The 20,293-nt window shown below is 43.4% G+C and overlaps 1 protein-coding gene across 1 annotated transcript in view; it reads right to left on the reverse strand.

The window, feature by feature from the left end:
* The window catches only part of adgrv1 (adhesion G protein-coupled receptor V1), a 723,938-nt gene that overhangs the window by 572,968 nt on the left and 130,677 nt on the right, over positions 1-20,293 (reverse strand). The window contains 4 exon segments of the mRNA XM_041185339.1: positions 8,460-8,659; positions 12,789-12,969; positions 13,983-14,153; positions 16,191-16,564. Of these exon segments, the coding sequence (XP_041041273.1) occupies positions 8,460-8,659; positions 12,789-12,969; positions 13,983-14,153; positions 16,191-16,564 (926 nt within the window).

Consider the following 20,293-nt stretch of genomic DNA (forward strand, 5'->3'; position numbering starts at 1 on the left):
GCAAGATTTATTTTCATATGGCAGAATGCATTTTTTTCCAATCGCAATGATAGTGTGTTTGATGGAGGCTTTTATTAGATGGTGAGAAGTTTACTCCTCCCCACACCCCCCACCAAAGAATGTGAAATATTTTCAATTAATATTGCATGGAACCTGAGGACTGTACATCGTGCATACTAGGTAAGTATAGAGCAGAGTATATGCTCGGTCAATGGCTGATGATGTGCCTCTGGAGTCTTCCGTGAGGCAGCAAACGCTGGAAGTGCAGCAGGGTATGTGGGAGGATCTGGCGGAGATACATGAGGCTATGCATGGCATGGTGCCCATGCTGGAGGAGTCCACACAGAGCATCATCAATGCAATGAGCCTCATGGCTGAAGGCCATGCTTCCTCCATGAAGTGAGTGGCGACTCCCATGAAGAGGCTCCTCCAGGAAGCTAATCAGGGCCTCCTGTGGTTGCTCTCGGACCTGCAAGCCCTCACAGCAGTACTGACCTCAGCTGGTCAGTGCCAGTAAGGGGGGGGTGATTTGGGCATCAAGTATCCCAGCTCGGTGCCCATCCATCTACGTTGAGCAGGGAGGTCCGAAGCGATCTCACATCGGTGCAGCCGCTGCCAGTCGTCTCTGCAAGCTCCTCTCAGGGCAGCAGCTACTCCGCTTCTTTGCCAGTGACCGTTGCATCCAATGAGGCTGCAGTGACTGGGGAGATGCCAGCTGTGGAACGGACCGCTCCCTCCCAGGCGGGGTCATCAAAGGCTCCACAGGCCAGAGGACGGCTGTCTCAAATCCAGTGCCAGTGAGGAGAGAGCACCTAGACGTAGTACCCATAAATGTAAATTTAAGGCACCTTAGGCACACCACGGGATTCTCACTGGTGCTTTTATGTTGCCCTATTATTAGTTCATGACCACTTGGTGTGATGTGCAACACCTTTTTTTTGGTTTCTGAACTTCATTTTGTTATATCATTAAACTTTGATATGTAAACCTGGCTCAGCATGATTCCTTACTTCTGCAGGTAGATGGGGACCCATGATGTTATGAGTGTGTTGTTTGACATTGAGCTTTATTGACAAGATCCTTAGTTAATGTTCCTATCCAGGCAGATTTTGCACTCGTATCGAGTATGGAGCCTGTAGCCCTGGCGTTTGTTGGAGGTCCATCTGTGGTGGGCTAGCTGAAGGTTCTTTGGATTAAAACCTCTCGGGTGTCCCTGCCTCCCTGGAGTATACCCGGGTTAGTGTCTACTCCCTCAGAATTCTTCTGTGCATGCTCATCCTCGGACTCACTGCTGGACTCATCATGTGCAACCGGAGCAACTGCGTCTAAATCTTCTTCCTCCACTGCGTCGCCCCTTTCCAGCAGCAGATTGTGGAGAGCGCAGCATGCAACTATTATCAGCGACACAGCATCTGGGGGGGTACTGGAAAGCATCCCCCGAACGGTCCAGGCATCGGAAGCGCATTTGAGAAGACCAATGGCTCTCTCCACCACAGCCTTTGTGGAGGTGTAGCTCCTATTGTACCACTGCTCAGCCTCTGTTCTTGGATGGTGGAGGAGCGTCATGAGCCACCTTTTGAGGGAATAACTCTTGTCACCCAGCAGCTATCCATCCAGCTGAAGAGCCTCGGGACCTGGGAGTATCTGCGTATGTAAGCGTCGTGGGAGCTGCCTGGGTACCTTGCTCAGACTTGTAGAATCAGCATCCTGTGATCACACACTATCTGCACGTTCATGGAGTGGAAGCCCTTCCTGTTGACAAAGGCTCCAGTCTCACTGCTGGCACCTTGATGGCCACATGTGTGCAGCCTATTGCACCTGGATGCGGGGGAAGCCAGGAATCGCAGCGAAGCCTCTGGCTCAATCTGTCCGGCTGGCCTTGTCCGAGCGGTATTAGAAAGTCAATGCACACCTGAACAGAGCGTCTGTGACCTGCTTGACACAAGTGTGGACAGCTGATTGGGAGACTCTGCAAAGATCACCCACCGAGCCCTGGAAAGAGCTAGAGGCGTAGAAGTTGAGAGTAGCCGTGGCCTTCAGTGCCACTGGGCTGGGGTGTCCATCCTCACGGTTAGGAGAGATCTCAGGGTCTATCATCTGATAGATGGAAGTGACTTGAGAGATGGAGCCTCCTTCGGCACTGCAGCTCAGACATATTGAGGTAGCTGCTTCGCTGCCTGTAGACCCTTCCCCCATGCTCCCCCCACCCCCGCGTCTTGGACTTCCTGTTGGTCCTGCGTCCCTTGTGCCTGCACCTCTCTTCGTAATGGTGGCTCCCCTGGAGGCTGAATGTGGACTCCTGGCCTCCTCCCCCTTCTGGCCCTCCCTTCCTCCTCAGAGGAAGTGCCTCCAGTGCATAGCACAACTCCCATTCCCAGGCTAAGGGAAGGCTTCCTGAAACTTGCAGGCCCCAAAAATGATTTTTACTGTAGAGATCCTGAACTGAAGGCTGTTACTCCTGTGAAGAGTTGTGAAGTACTCCCGCTCACACAGGCAAGTGTCAGTAACTTTCACAATTAAATATCTAACAGATACCACTTGCGACCCCATTCACCCCTCTTATCCCGTCCGTGGATGGGGTATACACAAACGTCTCCTACCCGTTGCGCCCATGCGATGTCTTGAAGATTGCACGGCCCCAAAAAATTGCAGACAATTGTAGCCTCAAAGGCCTTAACTTGATTAATTAATGGCAGGTGCACATCCGAAAACATCGCGCGCCCGCCCACCTAAATATTGCAATGGTGCACGGTGACGTCGGCACACTCGCCCGCTGTCACCGTGCCATTTTATGCGTCGGCGTGCGGGGCCTGCCCCCCCACAAGCCAACGAGAAAATTCTGACCCAGGTCTCCAATCACTTCAAATTACAATTTTCAAATTGTAGTGTACGGATGTGCATAGAATTCTTTATTTCAGGTTTTAACGATTAGTTTTAAGTTTCTTTACGGTATTATTTGAAGAGAGTACTTTCAAAACAAAAGGGTCCAGATTCTGTTCTTAAATGGATTGCATAACACAGTTTTCAAACGCAGCTTTCAAAGAAACTCAGCTTTTACATCAAAAGTATTAGTATTATGTGTCATTTGCTTGTCTTTTTCCGACCTTTATCCCCATAATTCTTTTGTTGCATTAGTACCATATTTTACATCGGTAGGCCATGACATAACATTATATCAGACCAAAACAGTAATATATTGCAAATGGAATTAGAGTAACACTTGGATTTTATTAACTATAAAAATTAAAATCTTAGGAACAGATATGGATTGGTAAATATTTTGTACAAAAGCCCTACCTACCTATCATCTAATCACATTTCTCAATCCCTTCCTGAAAAGGATCCAAATGTCTTTCATATTGTTTGCCTCAATAATCTTCCCTCGTAACTTATTCCACAATCCAATTTCCCTTTGGATAATAAAGTTCCCTGTTTACTCTTAAATTCCTCATTTTTAACTTGTCTCTCTCAATATTTGCATTTTTTTACCACTGTACAACATTTGTCAAGGTCAATTCTCCCCAAAAAATCTCAAAAACAACAATGATAATAAAGATAATAGTGACAACTATGATTTATTTCTTGTGTTTTTCACCTGAGGTTGAGGTTCGAATCCACACTGGTGTGATACTACAAAAATCATCAGCATTATGTTGGCCTGACCTTGGGCCTGGGTTTTGTTTGCAGTACTTGAGAGAACTGCTGGCATGTCACACCTGAGCATGCAGCCTGCCAATTTTGCCGAGCTACTTGCCTCACCAGCACACAGGGCTAAAGATAAGTAAGGCGTTAGTGGGGCAATTGCAAATATTGTAGAGTTGGTGGAGCATTCCTGCTCCTTCTGTATAAATAGCAACATTTCTGTAATTTAAAAACGCAAATATTTTATTTTGTGATAAAAATGAAAAACTGCGGATGCTGGAAATCCAAAACAAAAACAGAAATACCTGGAAAAACTCAGCAGGTCTGGCAGCATCGGCGGAGAAGAGCAAAGTTGACATTTTGAGCCCTCATGACCCTTCAACAGAACTAAGTAGAAATAGGAAAGGGGTGAAATATAAGCTGGTTTGGGGGAGGGAGGGGGGTTTGTCTGTGACATCTTTTGGTTATCTCCTCCTATCACTGCTTGCTTGTCCCAACAACCACCCCACCCCCCACCACCCTTCCCCCCCTCCTCCCTTAAACCAGCTTATATTTCACACCTTTCCTATTTCTACTTAGTTCTGTTGAAGGGTCATGAGGACTCGAAACCTCAACTTTGCTCTTCTCCGCCGATGCTGCCAGACCTGCTGAGTTTTTCCAGGTATTTCTGTTTTTATTTTATTTTGTAGCTGCTGAAGGATCACAGACAAATTTCTACAGAACAGTTGGGCCCCTTATTTACATTTGCAAGGGATTATGCCAATTTTAAGGTGAACATTAACAAAGCTTGAAAAATGTCCTAGGGCTGGGTGGATGGGGGTGTGGTGTGGCGGCGGGGGGATAAAGGGGGTCATGTACAGGAAGAACGGCCACTTGACTGAGAAATCACAAGGATCAGGCTCCCATGAAAGATGTGCCAATACTTTCAAGGCAAGAGAAGGGAAAGGGAGAATACTGGCAGAAGGAAGGAAGGGGAAAGAATTAATTAAAAATTGAAACCCCATGCTTTTGTAACTTTGCTTGAGGTTAGGTAAATAAAAGTGTTTGGCATCATCAATGGACCTCTTCCCTCACTCCATTAAACCTCATTTGTCATACTGATAACCACACAATTATTGGACTGTGTGTGTACTGGTTTGATTTTTTTTAAATCATTCATGAGATGTAGGTCTCACTGGCAAAGCCCATTGATTGTCCACCCTAAATGACCCTTGAAAAGGTGGTGGCATGCCACCTTCCTTAACTGCTGCATTCCATGTAGTCCAGATATACAAACAGTGCTGTCAGGTAGTGAGTTCCGGGATTTTGCCCCATCAGCGTTGAAGAAATGGAGATATATTTCTAAGTAAAACTGGAGTGTAACTTGGAGGAAAACTTGCATGGCGTTACTCCCGTGTATCAGCTGCCCGTGTTCTTCTAGGTGTAAGCGGTCTCGGATTTGAAGTTTCTGTTGAAGGGTTTAGGGTGAGATGTTACAGTGCATCTTGTAGGCGGTACACACCTCAGCCACGGTGCACCAGTCGTGGAGGAACCAAATGTTAAATATCGAGGATGGGGTGCCAACTGGATGTCTAACCTTGGACGATGTTGAGCTCCTTCAGTGTTGTTGGAGCTTCACTCATCCAGGCAAGTGGGGAGTATTCCATCAAACTCCTGTCTTATGCCTTCTAGACAGCGTAGAGATTTCAGAGAGTGACTTACTCACTGCAGAATGCACACCGACTAGCCTGCTCTTGTAGTCACAGAAATTAAATGGCCGGTCAATGGTTACCCCCAGGATTTTGGTGATGGTGGATTCAACAATGATAATGCTGTTGAATGTCAAAGGAAGACAATTGGATTCTCTTTAGTTGGAGATGCCACTGCCTGGCACTTGAGGGGCATGAACGTTACCTGCCACTTATCAACGCAAGCCGAATATTGTCCACATGCTGCATGTAGGACAGACTGCTTCATTATCCAAGAGGCTGCAAATGGAACTGAACACGGTGAAATCATCAGCAAGCATCCTTACTTCTGGCCTTCTGATGGAGGGCAGACCATTGACAAAACAGCTGAAATGAATGGGTCTTGGACAATGCTTTCAGAAGCTTCTACAGTGATGTCACGGGCTGAGATGATTGGCCTCTGACAATCACAGCCATTTTCCTTGATACTGGGTATGACTCAGGCCAGTGGAGAGTCTTTATCCCTGATTCTCATCAACCTTGCTTTTGTTAGGGCTCCTGTGACAAATGCTGAAGAACACTCACCTCAGGAATTCAGTTCTTTTATCCATGTTTGAAACTACGATCTAAGTGAATTTTTTTTAATTTGTTCATGGGATGTGGGCATTGCTGACTAGGCCAGTATTTATTGTCCATCCCTAATTGCCCTTGTTCAGAGGGCATTTTTAAGAGTCAACCACATTGCTGTCTGGAGTCACATGGAGGCCAGACCAGGTGAGAACAGCAGATTTCCTTCCCTAAAGGGCATTAGTGAACTAGATGGGTTTTTACGACAATCAGCAATGAATTCATTGTCATCATTAGACTTTTAATTCCGGATATTTATTGAATTCAAATTCCACTACCTGCCTTGGTAGGATTTGAACCCTGGTCCTCAGAGCATTACCCTGGGTCTCTGGATTACCAGTCCAGTCACAATACCACTACAGCACCACCTCCCCACCAACTGAGCTTCAGTAAGCAGGTCATTGCTGAGGAAGTGCTCCTCCACAGCACTGTCAACAACGTTTTCCACTCTTTACTGATGATTGAGAATAGGCTGATGGGATGGTAATTGGCCAGGTTGGTTTGTCCTGCTTTTTGTGGACAGGGTATATCTGCACAATCTTCCACATTGTTGGGTAGGTGCCAGTGTTGTGGTTATAATGGAACAGCTTGGCTAGGGTGTGTCTATTTCTGGATCATAAATTTTCAACACTACATCAGAGTCCATAATCTTTCCAGTATCCAGTGCACTCAGCCATTTCTTGATATTATGTGGAGTGAACCAAATTGGATAAAGAATGGTATCTGTGATGCTGGAGGCCTCAGGAGGAGGCTGAGATGGATCATTACCTCAGCACTTCTGAGTGAAAATGTTTGTTAACACTTCAGCCTTGTCTTTTGCGGTGATGTGCTAAGCTCTATCATGACAGAGATGATGGAGGATGGAACATCCTCCTACTCCTGTTATTTGCTTCATTGTCCATCACATTTCACAATTGGATGTGGCAAGATTACACAATCTGATCCACAGGTTGTGGGATTGCTTAGCTCTGCCTATAACATGCTGCTTCTTCTGTTTAGCATGCATATACTTCTATGTTGTACCTTCACCAGGTCAACATTTCATTTTTAGGTATGATACTGCTCCTGGCATGCTCTCTGACACTCCTCATTGGTCCGAGGCTGGTTTCTCTGGCTTGACAGTAATCCTAGAGTGAGCAAGGGGTGTGCCGTGAAGTTACAGATTGAGAAGGAATACAGTTCTGCTGCTGATGATGGCCCACAGCATATCATGAATGCCTGGTTTTCAGCTGCTAGATCTGTTCTAAGTCTATCCCATTTAGCTCCATGGTAGTGCCACACAACACAGTGGAGAATGTGCTCAGAGTGAAGACAGGACTTCATCTTCACTAGGGCTATGCAGTAGTCACTGCAACCAGAACTGTCATGGACAGATGAACTAGCAACAGATTCGTAAGGATGAGGTCAATGACAATATTAGAAATACAGGTCCCTTTAAGAATAAACTAGGACAAGCTTCGGAGTGAATTGACAGCAGGTGAAGCTCATTGAAGACTGTACGTAAGAGCTGAAATTTTCTCCAGTAGGTGGGTTTTGCTCCTAGATAGGCAGAGGATCCAGAAGGGAGGAGTGGTATTTGTACTGAACTATAGTTTAACAATGAAACAGTTGTGATTCACAGAATATCTTCTGCTGCCTGATTTGGTGAAAGGATGTACACCTTTTAAAAAGTGAAGAAAGCTCTTTTCTCTTGTTGGTTCTTTCACCACCAGGCAGGTTTAGTCTGGCCTATAGAACTTGGTGACCTTGGTCAGTAGTGATGCTACTGAGCCATTCCTAGTGATGGACATTTAAGTTCCCCATCCAGAGCACATGCTGGGCCCTTGTTACTCCATGATCAATGTGGTGGAATACTGATTCATCAGCAGTGAGAGGGCGGTAGGTGGTATCAGCAGGAGGTTTCCTTGCCCATATTTGACCTGATGCCATGAGGTTTCATGGGGTCCAGAGTCAATGTTGAGGACTCCCATGCCACACTTTCCCAACTGTAAACCAGTGTGCTGACACCACTGGTGGATCTGTCCTTCTGTTGGGATGGGACATGCCCAGGAGTGGTGATGGAGGAGTCTGGAACATTGGGTGAAATGTATGATTCTGTGAATATGACAGTCAGGCTGTTGCTTGACTAATCTGTGGGACAGCTCTCCCAATTTTGGCTCAACTCGCCAGGTGTAAGTGAGAAGGATTTTGCAGAGTCAACTGGGCAGGGTATGCCTCTGTCATTTCCGCTGCTTAAGTTGATGCTGGGTGGTGTCTGGTTTTATTCTCGTTTGACTTCTTTGTAGCAGTTTGATACAATTTTGTGGTTTGCTAGGCCATTTCAGAGGAGTCAAGAGTCAACCACATAGCTGTGGGCCTTGGAACTCTCTTGTCTTGGGTAATTAAGATAATATTTTTAATGTACTAACATTTGCTTTTGTTTACTTAATAGTTCTGACAGTTGCCTTAATATTGTTAAACACTTTTCTCAGTTGGTCTAAGATTTAATAACAATTAATTTTAAGGATGTGATTTTCAACTCACCTGATAATCAGATGGACTGGAAGCTGTCAGGGGGACAGTTTGGTATGCTACCATGATATTTCCCAGAAGACCCTGCGCACGAACTACCAGCAATCTGAGTAGACCAACCTCCTCCTTCACAGTGACGCTTGGTACAGAGAGTGCAGGGGGGATAACTGTGATTCTATCAGGTGGTAGCTTAGTAGAAAACTGCAGTAAACCTGAAAAATGTTACAATAAAACATGATTTTAAGGCTTGCTTACAACGTGTGCTAATTCAAGAGATTTTTCATGCCCTCAATGATTATTGCTTGTAGATAACTGTTTCAGCCAGAAGTGGTTTGTGAATTGACATAATGTGCTGCCATTTTCAGGGGAGGGAGGCAGAAATTGGTCAATGCCATGGATGAAAATCCAATTTTAGACTACATTGACAATGTAGTTTTTAAGCAGTCACATCAATTGATTTTTTCTTTTCCCATGCACTTGGGCTGCTGAACATTAGACCCCATTGCCAACCTTTTGTGTTTCCATTTCTACCTGCCTCATCCCCATTTCCTCAATTATTCACACAATCTTTGTGCCTTAGAAATGCCTTTAATTTCTTTGATTTCTCATTACGTCACCTTTTGTCTGATGCTAATATCATTTCTTATAATTTAATCTTCTCCTGTTTTTCACTTAAGCATATTACAGGTCATTCCTTTTCTCTTGGGCAGAATTTTCTGCCTTCCAGGCGGGCGGGACTGACCCAATCCCCGCCGGAGAAGTGGGCCGCACTGCCATTTTACGTGGGTGGGCCAATTAAGACCTGCCCAGCATGACATCCGCCGGGCGGGGGGATTCCCAAAAAGCAAGAGTGCACTCTTTCGCGTAAGCGCACGAAAGAGCGCACATCTCCCTGAGGCAAAGTGCAGCCTCAGAGAGATCACTGACAGTTTTAAAAATGTTAAAAATAGAAAAAAAAACCCTTAACATGTCCTCCTTATGTGACAATGTCATACGAGATGGGACATGTTCATAAATTACACTAAAAATTTATTAAACTTTTTAAATCCCTACATGAAATCTCATCCCGTCGGTAGTTTTTTCTATTGCCCACTGGAGCTCCTGGCCTGCCTGCCAACATTAAGGTTGGACGAGCCGGTCCTTTAATTGTTTCAATTAACCTGTCAATGGCATCAATTGGCCATTGACAGGTCGGTGGGCCTGCAGCTGATTTTGCTGTGCCCCCGCCTTCCTGAATATTTAAATAGGGCGGGTTCCCCCGATCACATCCCGCATCATTTTACGTGTTGGCGAGCAGGCCCCGCCCCCTTGCACGCCCACGGCAAAATTCAGCCTCTTATGTTTGCTTGTTTTCCTGCCCCTTCCCTCTGATCTGTTACTTTATGTAAATACTGTTCACCTGTGCTACCCTTCAGTTTTGACACTGGTCCATAACTAAAAGGTTGGTTCAGATTTTCCTATCACAATAACAATGAAGCTAATGGCATTCACCATTATTTATGCTCAAAAAACAGGGCAACTTCAGGCAAGGAGCAGATGCACAGTTAAATCCCAATATCCAGAAGCTGCTCCTCACACGGAGCCACATTTAGCTTTGGGGAAACACCTTGCTGTCGGCATCACCATTGAAATACTTCAAATGGCATGATGTTTCTGTATTTGTTATTTGTGTATTAAATGTAAACTGAACCTGCCACAATGTTAAGTTTTGTCATTACAAGCTCAAGTACCCTTATCACAACCTGAGAAGTGCTAATTACTGCCACAGAACCTTTCTGACACTGAAAATGAATTATAATGTGGAGTCTCATTCCTTTGGTATTGTTTATTGGGGGTTTTAAAAATGTAAAATTACAAAATTACATCTTTTTAAACTTTGGCTGCCTCTTTTTCTCTCTATCACTCAATCCAATTTTTCTTTTCTGCTTTCTCTTTCTGTCTGTGACTTGACATTGAATTCACTGATTCTAATTCACCCTCCTTTTCAGTCCTTGCATTGTTAATTCCGCAAAAAATTCAGTCTGACTAGTTACGGAGATGCATGGTGACTTGCCTTGTTCACTCAGATCCCAGGTGCTTTATTTGCCTCACTGCGATGTAATTAACCGAAACACTTTCCGCAACTTATCTCTCAAACTTAATCATGCAAGGGTAAATCTAACTATAAGCAGATGCCATTAGATGTCCTACTACAACATTTTTGGCCCATTAATTCAATTCATTATACAAATTGCCTGATCTGCTATGTATTCCAGCATCTGTTTTTTTTTGTATTTTTTGTATTGTTGTAAGCTTGATGTTAGATGGTATGGAATCAGTTAGTGTCAGACAGCAAACACAAAGGGGAAGGACCAGAGTAAAATGCATTTACCAGCTACAGTACGAGCACTGTTCCGCACTGTCACTTCTCAGACAAATGGTGATGGGTTTAAGCCCTGCTAGAGGATTTAATATTTACATAATCCTGGTTGATACTTGTGGAAAGTACAGCACAGTCAGATGCTTCTGTTGGAATGATATATTAAGCTAAGAGTCTACCTGCCAACAAGGCCACAACACTGCTCAAGAACATAGAAGCTCTCCAGATGTCCAGGCTATTAGTTAACCTTTAGGCAACACAGTAAAACAAGTTACATAGTTATTACTATTACCAGTTGTGACCTTGTTATTTACTAAACTGGCTGATTTGTTTGCTGACCTAACAACAGTTACTATACCTCAAGTAGATCATCGGTTATGAAGCAGCTTGAGATTTCTTGAGAATGTAAAAGTGTTACATGAAAATAATTTCACTTTTCACATCTTTGCTTTCTCCCTCCCCAGTTCATTCTCTCTGGTACTGCCCTCCTCTTTAATCCCTTAAGTTCAAAGACTTGAACATCTGATGCGCAATTGGTTTTAGATATTGCTCATCAGTAGTAGCTGGATCACATCAAGTACTTTGAGGCTGCATATTCCTCTGCCAAAACCACATAGTGCTTCAGGACAATCATGGAGGCAAGGATAGCCCCCAGCTTTGTTTGTCCAAAATGCTTTTAAACCCCTCTCTCCTATGCCCTCCACCCTCACTAACCACCATTTGCAGTAGTCACTTTTAACATTTTGTGGACTAGTTTCTTGCTAAGAGTAAGACTGTCCATTCAGCCACCTTCCATTTGTCGACTAACCTAAATGTTCCCTCAGGACTGCAATTACCTTGACAACATTACTGTACATATATTAGAGCTTGTTTGCAGAGCTTTCTGAAGATGACAACACAGCTCTGTCACAGCATCCTTTCTCGTCTTAGCCTCTTTAGGCAGCCAAATCCATCTGTCATGCTCAGTGCGCTGCATATAACACGCATGTTGTGTTGCATAGCAAGAGAACAAGGCAGTTCACCTTGCGTGAAACCCAATATCAAGGATAGCTTTTTCCTGGGGTTTTTCCTCTGCCACTTGCATTAAATCAGATTCCCTTAATATTCGTAATGATTATTGCCATTCACTTGTCAGCAGTTAGCCAAACTGTAGCCTCTGCAGCACAAAATCACAGAATCACAGTGCAGAAGAGGCCCTTCGGCCCATCGAGTCTGCACCGACACGTGAGAAACATCTGACCTAACTACCTAATCCCATTTACCAGCACTTGGCCCAGAGCCTTGAATATTATGACTGCCAAGTGCTCATCCAGGTACTTTTTAAAGGATATGAGGCAACCTGCCTCCACCACCCTCCCAGGCAGTGCATTCCAGAACGTCACCATCCTCTGTGTAAAAATGTTTTTCCTCACATCCCCCCTAAACCTCCTGCCCTTCACCTTGAACTTATGTCCCTTCGTGACGGATCCTTCAACTAAGGGGAACAGCTGCTCCCTATCCACCCTGTCCATGCCCCTCATAATCTTGTACACCTCGATCAGGTCGCCCCTCAGTCTTCTTCTCCGACAATAACAACCCAAACCTCTCTTCATAACTTAAATGTTTCATCCCAAGCAACATCCTGATGAATCTCCTCTGCAACCCCGCCAGTGCAATGCCAGTTTCACATGGGAACCAGCAAAACAACATTCATGATTACGTTTTAAACTTGAAATATGGGATGTTTTCCACTTCAGTTATCATGACGCAGGCAAACCAATACATGACTATCCAAACATACAATTTTTAGTAATAGTGCACAGAAGCCACTTCTACAAACATCATACAGCTGTGCAGAATTGCATGGTGCCTTACATCAACATCAGAGGAGAAACTCTCTGTGCATCAGAATATTAAATCTTTTCAAATTATACATCCCCAATTAACAGTTAATTTTAATCACAATATAATTATTGGCAATGTCCATTTCATAACATAATTACCATTTGGATGGTCACTGGATTTTATAGTGATTTTGGTGCTGGCCTTCTCCGGATCTATACTGGCCCCACTCGTTGGAGTAGAGCCAATTTTTCCATCTCCAGATATTGCAGAAATCAATGAAACAATGAAGTGTTCAGCAAGCTCAGGTAAGTCATCATCAACAACGTGCACATTCAAAACCTTCATAAAAAGCAGAAGCACTGCAGTCAGAATTTAGAAATGAATTCTGCTGATAAATAAGATGATTATGAACAATGATTACCAACTAAATGGTTTATTAAAACATTAGCTGTTGAGAACCAATTTTTAAAAAAGCAATATTTAATTTTACTTTTTATTTATTCAATGTTTTTGCTCCATCCAAAATCCCTGTGGAGCAAATGAAGGATCATCATAAATGCATTCTTTATAAGCACATTTGCAGTGCATGCAGTGGAAATTATCCCCCATGAAGGATGGAAAGAAAAAATACCTGAATGCATTTAGATCTGGCAGGAATTTTCCAAACTTATCTTTCCCCTGAATTCACCCCTAGGGTTTTTTAATTTTTGTTTTACTTCCCCAAGAGATCTTATGGCTCAGATGCAGGATTTTTAATTTTTAGTCTTTTAATCTTTAATCTTTAATTTGAATCTTTAGTTATAAATGGATGGAGCTCTGCCACGTATGCTCAATGCCGTTGTGCCAGACATTGAGATGCTTAACCGGTGATCTTTAAAGGGACTCCAGCTGGCTGCTCGAAAATGACACACCTACTCCTCCTTAGGCTTCCTAAAAAAACGGTCCAGCCCGATGCTTTTTAAAAACCTCCCTCTGGGACTTTTACCCTTTTCCATAGGCCCAACCTGTTCGCCAGCTCACTGTGGTAGGCAATCAATTTCCTGCCCTTCCAGAACCAGTGGGCTGCAGTGGAGTGTCCACATAACGGCAGTGCCATTCCAATGAAGCCCAAGCCTCAAAATGGCTTGAGCATCATGCCAGCATAAATGGGCAGGTGTAGCTGATTTTATGTTCATTTCAGGTGCTACCTGAAAATCGCCCTGATAATATCAGTCTCCAGCTGGCTTTGGTCCTCCAATGTATGCATGTGAAATAAGAAATTCAAGATAATATAGAATAACACCTGTAGTCCACAGCTAAAGTGCTGCTCACCACTGCACCTAACAATCTTTGGTGGTTAGACTTATCATCACCTCTGAGCTTTGCCAGGGACGAAAGGCAATAACACCACTTGAATTGACAAGATCACTAATATTGCTGTTGTTGAATTCAATTTGCGAGATATTGTAATTCACATAGGCATAGTCTAAGGTTCCTCTGGTCCTTTCCACAACACATGATACCGTTGATCCTTCATCAGATGTCTGCAAGAGAAAACAAAGTAAAAATGTGCTACTAAGATAAAAGCAAAATACTGCAGATGCTGGAAATCTGAAACAAAAACAGAAAATGCTGGAAAAAAAACTCGGCAGGTCCAACAGCATCTGTGGAGAGAAAGACAGAGTTAATGTTTAGCTCTGAAGAAGAGTCATACGGACTCGAAACGTAAACTCTATCTTTCTCTCCACAGATGCTGTTAGACATGCTGAGTTTTTTTCCAGCATTTTCTGTTTTTGTTGCTGCTGTTGTTGTAAAAATTTGCTGGTAGGTTGCTCAAAAATATCAACAAATAAAACATATAGGATTTAATTGGAGGGAGGATAGGAACAAATTCTGTTCAAAAAAAGGAAAGAAAGATGAAATAAGTAGCTACAGGCCAATTTTAAGAACAGGTAAACATTCAGAGGCTGAAAGTTTAGGAGCAGTGCTCCAGTGCTAGTGTGCACCAGGGTGGTACTCCAGCTACAGACTGGGAAGGATACTAACCCTATCCCAGATCACGGTAACAGGAATATTTTGATATCTGCTGTGGACTTGGACAGCAGAATCTCTTATCCAAGTAACCTTGGGCAAATTAAGGAACATCCTGCTGCTCTGATAGAAAGAGAAAGAGGCTCTTGCTGAGCTGAAACAAACCTTAACAAATGTATCAATCTTCTCTAAAGGGGAATAAAAGCATGCAATATAAGGCAATCAATCCTGCTGGCATCAATTATTTATGCTAGAGCTATTGCAAGACCAGGTACAGAAGGTATCAATTCTGGTAGGTCTAAAAGTGACATCTAGGCTAAATTCTCAAGGTAACCTAGGACTTTGGGGCCCTTAGAATCCAGATCAAAACACTAAGCATATAGAGTTGAATAGATAATATATTTGCTAAAGACAATGTATTTTTGACAAATATAATAGTCTTTGATAAAATAATTGATTGCATGTATAAAGTGAATACAGTGGATGTAATGTATATAGGTTTTCAAAAATCTTATACGTTTGTATATATTTGTACAAAGTAAGTCACAATTAGAATATTGCAGTGCTGTGCACCCTATTATAAATGGCACATTGAAGTAGATTCATCTGGACTATTTTTCTTCATTCTTTCATGGGATGTGGGTGTCGCTAGCAATGCCAGCATTTGTTGCCCATCCCTAATTGACCATGAACTGAGTGGCTTGCTAGGCCATTTCAGAGGACAGTTAAGAGTCAACCACATTGCTGTGGGTCTGGAGTCACATGTTGGCCAGACTGGGTAAAGATGGCAAATTTCCTTCCCTAAAGGACATTAATGAAGCAGATAGCTTTTTACAACGATCAATGATAGTTGTCATGGTCACTATTAGCTTTATATTCCATATTTATTAATTGAATTCTAATTCCACCAGCTGCAATGGTAGGATTTAAACCCACGTCCTCAGTGTATTAACCTGGGCCTCTGGATTACTAGTCCAGTGACATCACCATCTCCCCCTCTGATGATACCAGAGATGAGAATTTATAGTTACACGGAGAGACTCTAGATGGTGGAATTATTTCCACCATAGCAGAAAATACAATGAAGAGGTTTATTAGAGGTGTCTTAAACTATAAAAGGGCCTGAGGAAGAAATTGGAAAAGACTTTGATTGGGAATCGGTGGTTGGGGTCATAAAATTAAAATTGTCAATCAGGATGTTGGGAGGATGTTTTTCTATGCATTCAAATTGTTCCAGCATGGAACAGATTGCAACAGGGAATAGCTGAAGTAGAGGTCATTGAATTTTTTTAAAGAAACATTCGATAAATATTTGTAGCCTACTTTTTATGGGGGCGAAGGCAGCCCAGTGGGAACAGATTTGGATTTCTGTAACACAGAAACCTGACAGACACAATAGTCAGTAGAGCCTCTTCTTGACCTATAAGCTTTTATGTTCTTGATTCTAAATATTAAAGCCTCAATGTCCTTGACTCAACTACAATCTTGCACCTTAGAAGTGCCTGAAGTGGTTAGTTTCATTTTCAGCAATACGAAAATATAAATTTCACCTGTGGAATACAGGTCCCAGTGAAACCAAACAATCCATTGGCATTATCACTTTTTTGTATTTGTAGCTTGGATGTGGTATTTTCCTGTGATATTCTGGCTCCACCATGCACAGTAGTCACTTTTAATGTGAAAGATTCCTCCCCTTCTGCTTCACTGTCATCCTTTGCAGCAACTATAAATGATTTCTTTTTTTCTCCCTGTCTATATTCCAGGTATCCCGATATTGGGTGCAAGTCAGCCTTTGCCGGAGTAGCATGAATTTCATGGATTTCTGTTTGGTTCAGCTTGCAAACATATAATCTCACATCTTGCATTAGTCCTGTAAACCTGTTCTTCCCATCAGCATCTGCCCCAACAGTTAAAACACCAGGGCCTGGAGATGTAGAATATTTCAAACATTATGGTCATTTTCAACAAAAATTATTATGGTATTGTATAAATCTGCTAACACATAAAACTTACATATGAAAAATAATGACAAACAGATCAAGGCTACCATATAAATTGGGTAAAATGCCATTTTACAGCATGGAGAATTATTGAAATTAACAATTATAACCTTCTACTATGTTTTTCAACTTAAAAAAGAACTATGCTCAAATCAGATTTTTAAAAAAGGACATTACTAACAGAGTTTCTGCAGGCAATATCAATGCTTTTTAGACAGAATCAGCCGAAACAGTGCAAAAGATCAGGGAATTTTAAACATAAGTTTAAACATAAGGGTTAAAGCTAAAACCACTTATGTTAGTATTTTCCATGACCTTTTACACTGGTTCAAGAAACAATTTGCCCAAATCAGACTCCGCCCACAAACCTGGCTACATCCTCAGGTTAAAACTGCGAGTTCCACTGATTTGTGAAAGCTCTTCAATCTGCACTCATCTTCTTAGACACAAGCACTAGTTGTCACATTTTAACCTTTTGTTTTGAAGCAAATTAAATATTTTTTTGATAAGAAACTGACTAGTGCACACCAATGAAACTATTAAATGGTTCAGTTGTTTTTATTTAAGCCAGTTATAGTGATTTTAAATCAGATTACTTAAAGGTGGAGACCCTCATAATAAATGCATATTTTTTGCTTATGAAACCATTTTCTGCTGTATTAATAAAACTGCACCAGAGAAGTCCAGGCAGCAAAAGCGCTGTTTCAGCACTCCAGTATTCTGTCTATTACATTTAGTGTGGTAGCACAGCTATTTTTAATACATTTATTCTTGGGCTGTGGGTGTTGCTGGCAAAGCCAGCATTTATTGCCCATCCCTAATTGTCCTTGAGAAGGTGGTGAGGAGCCACCTTCTCAAACCATTGCACTCCACATGGCGTACATACACCCAGAGTGCTGTTTGGGAGGAAATTCCAGGACTTTGAGTCAGTGACAGTGAAAGAACGGTGATATAGTGCCAAGTCAGGATGATGTGCAACTTGGAGGGTAACTTGCAGGTGACCTTGTCCTTCCAGGTGAGAGAGGTTGCAGGTTTGGAAGGTACTGTTTAAGCAACCTTGGTGAGTTGACGCAGTTCATCTTGTAGATTGAACACACTGCTGCCACTGTGCTCCGGTAGTGGAGGGAGTAAATGTTTAAGTTGGTGGATCAAGTGCCAGTCATGTGGGCCGCTTTGTCCTGGATGGTGTCAAGGTTCTTGAATGTTATTAGAAGTCACTTATCCAGGCAAATGGGAGTATTCCATCAGACAGGCTTTGGGCACTCAGGATGTGAATTACTCGCTGCAGAATTTCCCGCCTCTGACATGCCCTTGTAGCTATAGTATTTATGTGGCTGGTCAGGTTAAGTTTCCAGTCAATGGTAGCCTCAAGATGTTGATGGTGAGGGATTCAGCTACAGTAATCCTGTTGAATGCCAAAGGAAGATGGTTAGATTCCCTCCTGATGGAGATACTCATTGCCTTACAGCTGAGTGGCACAAATGCTACATGCTGTTTTTCAGCCCATTGTATGCATGCTGCACACGCGTCCATGGGTTGCGCACAGAGTCATGAGCTGTGCGGTCAGTGGATTTCCTTGTTGACCATTGGCCACTTTTATTTGCCATGTTAGTTCAAATGTAGCTGGCACAGTGGACTGCTGCAGAACAAATGCATCAGGTCTGCTGCCTGGATAGGGGAAGTGGAGGTGGCATAGTGGTACAGTCATTGTGCCAGTAATCCAGGGGCCCAGGCTAATGCGCTGGGGACACAGGTGCAAATCTCACCACGGAAACTGGTGCAATTTAAATTCAATTAATTAATCCAGGATTAAAAGCCAGTCTAATGGTGACCACAAAACCGTTGTCAATTGTTGTAAAAACTTATCTGGTTCACTAACGTCCTTTGGGGAAGAAAATCTGCTGTCCTTACCTTGCCGACGTGTGACTCCAGACCAACAGCAATGTGGCTGCATTCTTAAATGTCCTCTGAAATGGCCTAGCAAGCCACTCAGTTGTATGAAAACCAGAAAAGACAACAACACACCCAGCCCTATAGTCCCTGCGAAGTCCCCCTTCTTAACATTTGGGGCTTATGCCAGAATTGGGAGAGCAGTCTCACAGACTAGTCAAGCAACAGCCTGACATTGTCATCCTCACAGAATCAAAGCTTACAGATAATGCCCCAGACACCACCATCACCATCCCTGGGTATGTCCTGTCTTACCAGCAGGACAGACCTAGCAGAGTTGGCAGCACAGTGGTATACAGTTGGAAGCAGTCGCCCTGGAAGTCCTCAACATCGACTCTGGACCCTATTAGGTCTCATGGCATCAGGTCAGCCTCCTGCTGGTTACCACCTACCATGTCACCTCAGCTGATGAATCAGTACTCCTCCACATTGAACACCAACTGGAGGAAGCACTGAGGGAGGTAAGGGCACAGAGTATACTCTGGGTGGGGGACTTCAACGTCCATCACATAGAGTGGCATGGTAGCACCATTACTGACTGAGCTGGCTGACTCCGAAAGGATATAGCTGCTAGACTGGGTCTGCTGCAGGTGGTGAGGAACCAACAAGAGGGAAAAACCTTCTTGATCTCATCCTTACAAATCTAATTGTTGCAGATGCATCTGTCCATGACAGTATCGGTAGGACTGACTACGTTTGGTCTTTGTGGAGATGAAGTCCCGCTTTCACATTGAGGATACCCTCCATCATGTTGTGTAGCACTACCACCGTGCTTGATGAGATAGATTTTGAACAGGTCCAGCAACTCAAAACTGGGCATCTAAGAGTCACTAAGGGCCATCAGCAGCTGAAGGATTGTACATAAGCAAAATCTGTAATCTCATAGCCCAGCACAACCCCCACTTGACCACTACCATCAAGCCAAGTGCTCAACCTTAATTCAATGAAGAGTGCAGGAGAGCATACCAGGAGCAGCACCAGGCATGCCTAAAAATAAAGTGTCAACCTGCTGTAGCTACAATACAGGACTACATGTATGCCAAACAGCAGATGTAACAAGCGATAGACAAAGCTAAGCAAACCCACAACCATCAAACCAGATCTAAATTCTGCAGTCCTGCCACATCCAGTCATGAATGGTGGTGGACAATTAATCAACTAATAGGAGGAGGAGGTGCCACAAGTATCCCCATCCTGAATGGTGGGGAGTCCAGAACATCAGTATAAAAGACAAGGCTGAAGCATTTATAACCAGCTTCAGCCAAAGATGCTGAGTGGTTGATCCATCCATCCATCACAGGTCACCAGCTTTACAGATCCCAGTCTTCAGCCAATTCAATTCACTCCACATGATATCAAGAAATGACTGAAGGCACTGGATCCTGAAAAAGCTATGGTACTGAAGACTTGTGTTCTAGAACTTGTCGTGCCCCCAGCCAAGTTGTTCTGGTACAGCCACAACACTGGTATCTACCCGGCAACGTGGAAAATTGCCCAGGTATGTCCTGTACCCAAAAAGCAGAACAAATCCAACCATTAGCACCCCATCAGACTACTGTTAATCATCAGCAAAGTGATGGAAGGAGTCATCAACAGTGCTATCAAGTGGCACTTACTCTGTTCATTGACGCAATAGTTTGGTTGCCGTCAGGGCCACTCAGCTTCTGATCTCATTACATCCTTGGTTCAGGAATGGACAAAAG

This window comes from Carcharodon carcharias, chromosome 4, assembly GCF_017639515.1.
Source record: "Carcharodon carcharias isolate sCarCar2 chromosome 4, sCarCar2.pri, whole genome shotgun sequence".
Classification (NCBI taxonomy): Eukaryota; Metazoa; Chordata; class Chondrichthyes; order Lamniformes; family Lamnidae; genus Carcharodon; species Carcharodon carcharias.